Raw genomic sequence first — 6,384 nt, 5'->3', positions numbered from 1 at the left:
GTACAATTAATACAATGTTGATTCATTTCAATGGCTATTCAACGGTGTAACCTCCATTGACTACCTAGGAAATCAACAGCACACGGAAGTAGTTATTTATTAGCCCGCAATTATTATCACATTTACGGTTTCGATTATCGAAAATTTTTAACAGATAAACTGCCACGTTTTGAGGATGTTGTGAGTGTTAGTTATTGCTGATTTTTATTTTTATTTATTAAATAAGTAAAAGCTGATTTTTCTTAAAACTTCTATTTTCAAACACGATTAGGAAATTCAATTGTGTGTTTTATTCATTCCCGCTATACTGACAATCAAATACCAACGGATTGAAATAAACCTTTCATTGATATTGCTCAACAAATAATTCACTTAGTTCACTTAGTTTTATTTTCCTGAATATATATTTTTAAAAGAATTAAAATCATTAACATTGAGATTTTTATTTTGAGGATGTTGTGAGTGTTCAGCTTGATTTGTTCTAAACGGACATACTAATAGCTTAAATAGTTTAAAGGTGACGATTGACGTTAAGATAGTATTATATTTTAATTCGTCCGATTTTGACAATACTACTTGGTAAAATAAAAAATCTACTATGTGATTTTTGTGAATATTGGTTTTGATACTGAAAATGGAAATAATCACTAAAACTGACGATTGGGTAGACCTATACAGGTAAAACAGGTGCAAATCGGCGTTCTTGCATTCAGACGTCAAAAGGTTGTAAGAACCCCTCGTCGGTCAAGCGATAAAACAGAAAATAATAGTATTTGGTATAATATAAACATGGGTAATTGGACGGCAATATATATTTTTAATACTGTCTAACATGTCTGTGATATAAAGCTATATTTATCAGATACAATGTAATATTGGACTTCAAACAGAGCTGACGAGTCAATCAAAGAAGAGGAAATCGTCTGGCTAAGCCGGGCCCTCGAGAGTTCGCGCAGTTAGTACGAGCAGGTTTTCTTTTCATGGCGGCCCTGCGTCCCTCACAACCAAGTGACAGATGTGCCGGGCTGTTCCAGCGAGGCATGGCAACCACTCGACAGCGATTATAAACAAACCAACACCAGATTTAAGGCGTCAACACTTGACGATTTAGCGGGGTCAGACACGGTTAGGTTTTGTGAGAAATCAGTGATCATGAAAATTGCAGTTTTCAAACTCAAGTGAGGGCAGTGTATTAGGCCCTACCCTGTACAACACCGCATTCACAACACACGGCGACAGGTAGGCTAACATAGGAAATGAAGAAAAGAAGAAAAGTCACACGGAATTATATTCACAACGGATATACCACAGAAACACTTTGGGAAATATTAATATACTACTATTTCAAAACAGTGCTTTAAAATAAGCCTGACAGATCAGAAAAACGGGGAGAGGGGTGTGATATTTATGTTGACATCACAACTTCACTAAACGTTTTAGGAGATCTGTGTATCCATATTGAGGGACGTGACACCCCTCACAGAGAACCGTAAAGTACCTCGGATGCAGAAAGCGGTAAAAGAACGTACCTGACGTAGTCTCGTTTACAGTAAGTTTTTCCATCGCGCACGAAACAGGTACACGATTCGTCCAAGTACTGGTTACAGTCGGCACATTTGAGGCAGCCAGCGTGCCATTCTAAATCTGGCGCCACACGTAAAATAAACTGGTCCTGAATCTGCGACCCGCAGCCCACACACACGGAAACCCGCCGCTTTTCTGAAATAAATGAGACATTTTAAAAATAATAATTACAATACAACCAATACGCTTTATTGATTGAAAACATTTAATGCATTCAATACATGATACAGAATAGGTATGGACACACGTTGTGCAACTTAAAGGCCCTCTCCTTATTACAGATGAAATATTACAGATAATAAAATAAATAATTAAATATATTATAAATAATATATTACAATATCGGCCACCGCGATATTTTAAAAATAAAAATTAACTATATATGTATACACACAAGAAAAAAGAGAGATAATATAGATGCAAATTTGAAGAATAAAGGTATATAATCTCAGACACACATACACATATAATCTTTGTATATACAAACATGCATGGTGCTGTATAAAACAATAGCATCAAACATTCACCTGCATTATTTAAAGAAACCTAAAGCATTATAATAAAATGAATGTCCAATCGACAATATTGCCAGATAAAAATATATTAAATATACGCACAAGTGATAGATATGAGAAAACTTTCAAAATGCAGCTATTCACCTCAGCAATAATATAAACAGACGGCAAACCGTCAATTAACTGGAATAAGAGAATATTAGCTGTTATTATTTTTACTCTTATTTTTACTACTACTATTATTATTATGATTATTATTATTATTATTAAAAACTGTTCGATAGAAACAAGAACATCTTCCAATCGACCCCTGAAGTGAAGGTGCTATAACAGGTACTTATGACACACCCACGTCCCTACAAACTGCACTGTCATTTTGTTATTATAATAAAACAACTCGTAGTTTGTTAATAAACTTGTAAGATTTTCCTGTCTTTGTACTTACTGGCCGGCTGTGGCTCCGCTGCCATCTCTTCGGCTTTTGATGGCGAAATTTTGACAGATTTTTGTCACAGATGCACGTGTAAATTTTTTTTAGGAAAAATCGTACGAACACACACACACTCTTGTCTTTCCGTACTGGCTACCGAACAGACATGAAAACTCGTGAAGAAATGATGACACAAAAATACCTCTATGAATTCCACATCAAGAAAATGGCAATGTGATTGGCTGTCAGGCTAGAACAGCCGTGCGCACGTGACTCGCTGCTGTTCTGTGAGGGGGGCGGGGCTAGCGCCGCTCGCGCTGTCAGACGCCCATCAATCTGTGCGCTGGAGTAAACCTCATTTGTCGTTTCGTGTGTCGAGTCGCAGGCGTCAATCTAAGAGGTCGCTCATTGACCGCGCACAAGCCGAGTAGAGGAGAAACACGAGCTGCTGAGTGCGTTATAAATGTCTACGAGCTTTCAGTGGCATACCAGGGGGCTGGCACGGCTACTGGGACGCATGGGTATTAACCTGGTCAGAACCAACTAACGGGACTTGGCCCTCTGTACAATTACCGTTAGATAACACTTGGTAACGGTACTCCAACACGTCACACACCCTGCTACACAAACCAGCAGTCACTCAGCAGTTTTGAGAAGTCTTATAGTAAATACTCGCGGTGTTTTCTTATAGTTTATAAGCAATAATAAGTGTGATTATATGAAAGCTACTCCAAATGAAAATATGATATGAATCGATGACAATGTTTTAAAGCTAAATTATAGATAAAGTAAATCAACAATCAGTATATCAAAAGCCGCGGATTCTAGTAATGAGGCAGTGTAAAATATGTTCGGTTATTTTCAGCTTTTTGAAGTTAAAGGGACACTGAGCTGCACTTTTTAAGATGTTATCGACTGACAAAGACTTTTTAACGATTGTAATTACATATCAAATATATTTTTCTGCATAAAATATTAGTAACTGTATATTAAACGTGTTTGTGATCGTTCTAATATTTGTTAAAATTAATTTCATTTAATTTTTATATATAATTTTTTCGTACGTACGAAATTATTTGAAGATAAAATCCAGTTTGGGCTTCTTACAAATATTAACACGACCAGAAACACATTGAATATACAGACACTGATATTCTAAACCAGAAAATATATTTAATATGTAAGTTTAATCGTAGAACTATTTTATTAGTCGGAAACATCTTACAATGCATCAAACTCAGGAATGTCCCTTTAAATTAACGTACAAACTATTTACAACTTTTTGCTATCTCAGAGTTGTCTAATGCGTCTTCCCGCCAAAATATTTATTAACTTTTGTTTAGACTTATACCTTCAACTAAATATAGTCATAAACAAATTACAACTAATTGATTTCATTTACTAGAAGAAAAAACACACATTTTTATTGGAAAATGTTTATAAATAGGCGACCGACGGAATTGGGTGCTTTCAGTTGAAGCGAACACTCCGTAACGTTATGCTACGCAGATGTTACCGACAAGTTTGCTGCTTTCATGCAACTCATCTGTCTCTCACAGTTACTTGATTGAATATTAACAGAGGATAATAATATTTTATTAAATGTCTTAAATGTGTTTTAGTTTTATATTATTTTAATATATAGACTGTTTATAATTGGACTGAATATAATAGTATATTTTATTTTCCTGTTAGATGTTTTTAATATGTTTTTAATGTAATATTTGTATATTTTATATGTCGATTCTTTATAGTCTCTCGTAACTCCATATGGAGTGGCTCAGTGCTATTTTATATATTATTGTTTTATTGATGTATGTTTTTAAACTGAGGTGAGATTTTAATAAACAATTTTTGTCTGTCTGTCTGTCTGTCTGTCCCATCCATTCAACTCGCCAGATTTTGTGGATTCGGCGGCTTCGTAAGATTTGTTACGATGTAACAGTCCTGAATCTAGTCGTACCGAAAGCGGCTCTGTTGAAACGGCGCATAGACACAGTATAATTTCGATATTCTTGAGTTATTTATGCAGAGATTATGCATGGGATCGATTAATTTGTAGTTATTTATTACAAATAAATATAAAAATAGCGAAATGTGTCACTTGTAACTCTGCTATAGCATCTTTAATTACCATGTCTGAAAAACAAACCTGTTTTTGGACGTCAATCAATCAATTATATAATAGCTTAAACTTAGTTTTCTACGAAACAAACAACATTGTTTTTTACAAGTACGTATTTCGGAAACTAGGTTCAGTGACTTTAATAATTATATTAGATTTGTTGTCTTGAACAGAAAATAGTAAGAATGGTAAAACTATGTAACGATTTGGCCTGTTACCAGAATAAAGCTGGGTTTTGGACTGTATGGGTATTTGATATATTTCTCATAAAACTATAGTTATTTCGATATTTAATCGATATACTGAAAGAGAAGAAATCCGTTGCGGTCACGAGCTACTCCTGATCAAAAAATAGCAAGGGATCTTTGACCGTATATGCACATTCACAAAGGCAGGATAGTACATACCACGGTGTTTGATATTCCAGTCACAAGAAATTAGAAACAAAACAAAACAAACAGTCCAACAAAACAAAATACACAAAACCCCACCAACAAAATGAATGAATGAATGAATGAGTTAATGTTTAACGAAAACCCAGTACAAAAAATACATCGACTATTTGGTATCAAACAATAAACATCAATATAAACCAAATTCTAAAGTCGAGTTAAAACACAGTGTAAAGAGCAGCGTAAAATTGTATATCACGGATAAATATATTCAGGGGAAGATCCAGAAAATCCATTTAGGGGAGGGGGGCAATGACATGTCGCCGAAGGTCACAAATATTCCCGAAGGGATTCCTCGGATTCTCCAACGTAACAAATGTAAAAATAAAATAAATATATAATGTCGCCAAATTTAGGGGCCACACTTAGATCCGCACTGATATTAAACATACGAGTAAACATCAAAACAGGGTCCACCGAGGGCGATTGACCCTGGAACCCAGCGCACCTCATGCTAGGATAAATCAAGAGATGAACACAAACAGTCTGAAACACCTCACACAAATCACACTGCGAAATCCGCTAACTTACTCTTTGGGATGTCATAGTCCCAGCACAGTTGTCGGATAATATACAGAAAACACATAAACTATTTACTAGTTGAAATCGAACCGGGTCGTGTATATTACCGGTGTATTTTTCATATCATGAAAATTATTTTTTAGTAGCATACGAATCGAACATGATATTAATTATTAAATATATATATTTATTAAAATATTTATAAATCTGTTGTAAAAATAGCTATTAAAAGTATTGAAAACTAGTTTATAAGATAAGGCCTAAAAAAAAAGAAGAGGAATGAAAAAAAAAAAGTTTCTAAGAACGTGCCAAATAAATTAGGTAGGATAGGTTGTGTTTTCTTTTGTTTTGTTTCCAAATTTTAAATTTACTTTGGTCATCCCTACAGATGCAGATATTTATATATATATATTTAATTATTATTAATTTTTGTTTAGGCCAAAGTGTCGGAACATGGGTGTGTGTGGGGGGGGGGGGGGGGGGGTAGGATGGGGGGGGGGTGAAGCAGTTATATATTAATATAAAAATAAAAATATATCATTTTATATGGGAGGCCAGTGCAATGTCCCATGCCCTTGCCGCCACCCACCAACCCCGTCTCCCCCTAGAATGTATGCTTGATATCTTAATAATTAAGTTGCTAAAACTAACTTTAGTATATTTGAGTCAGTTCTTACCTGCCTACATAATGATACATGGGAAAAGTCCACAAAATAAAGCACGATTACTATTCCCATGATTTGAAGTTCGTACCAG

The 6,384-nt window shown here is 34.9% G+C and overlaps 1 protein-coding gene across 4 annotated transcripts in view; it reads right to left on the bottom strand.

Annotated features, from left to right (window-relative positions):
- LOC121383164 (insulin gene enhancer protein isl-1-like) overlaps nt 1-2,702 on the bottom strand; it is a 42,941-nt gene extending 40,239 nt beyond the window's left edge. For all 4 annotated transcript variants that reach the window (XM_041512997.1, XM_041513006.1, XM_041513016.1 and 1 more), the window contains exons 1-2: nt 2,545-2,702; nt 1,530-1,719 (exon numbers count right to left, since the gene is read on the bottom strand). In XM_041512997.1, coding sequence (XP_041368931.1) covers nt 1,530-1,719; nt 2,545-2,569 — 215 coding nt within the window. In that variant the 5' untranslated portion in view covers nt 2,570-2,702. The remainder of the gene's footprint in view (nt 1-1,529; nt 1,720-2,544) is intronic.
- Between the last annotated feature and the right edge of the window lie 3,682 nt (nt 2,703-6,384).

Source organism: Gigantopelta aegis, chromosome 2, assembly GCF_016097555.1.
Source record: "Gigantopelta aegis isolate Gae_Host chromosome 2, Gae_host_genome, whole genome shotgun sequence".
In the NCBI taxonomy this organism is placed as follows: Eukaryota; Metazoa; Mollusca; class Gastropoda; order Neomphalida; family Peltospiridae; genus Gigantopelta; species Gigantopelta aegis.
The sequence above is the reverse complement of the archived record's forward strand: the minus strand, read 5'-3'. Positions and strand labels throughout refer to the sequence as shown.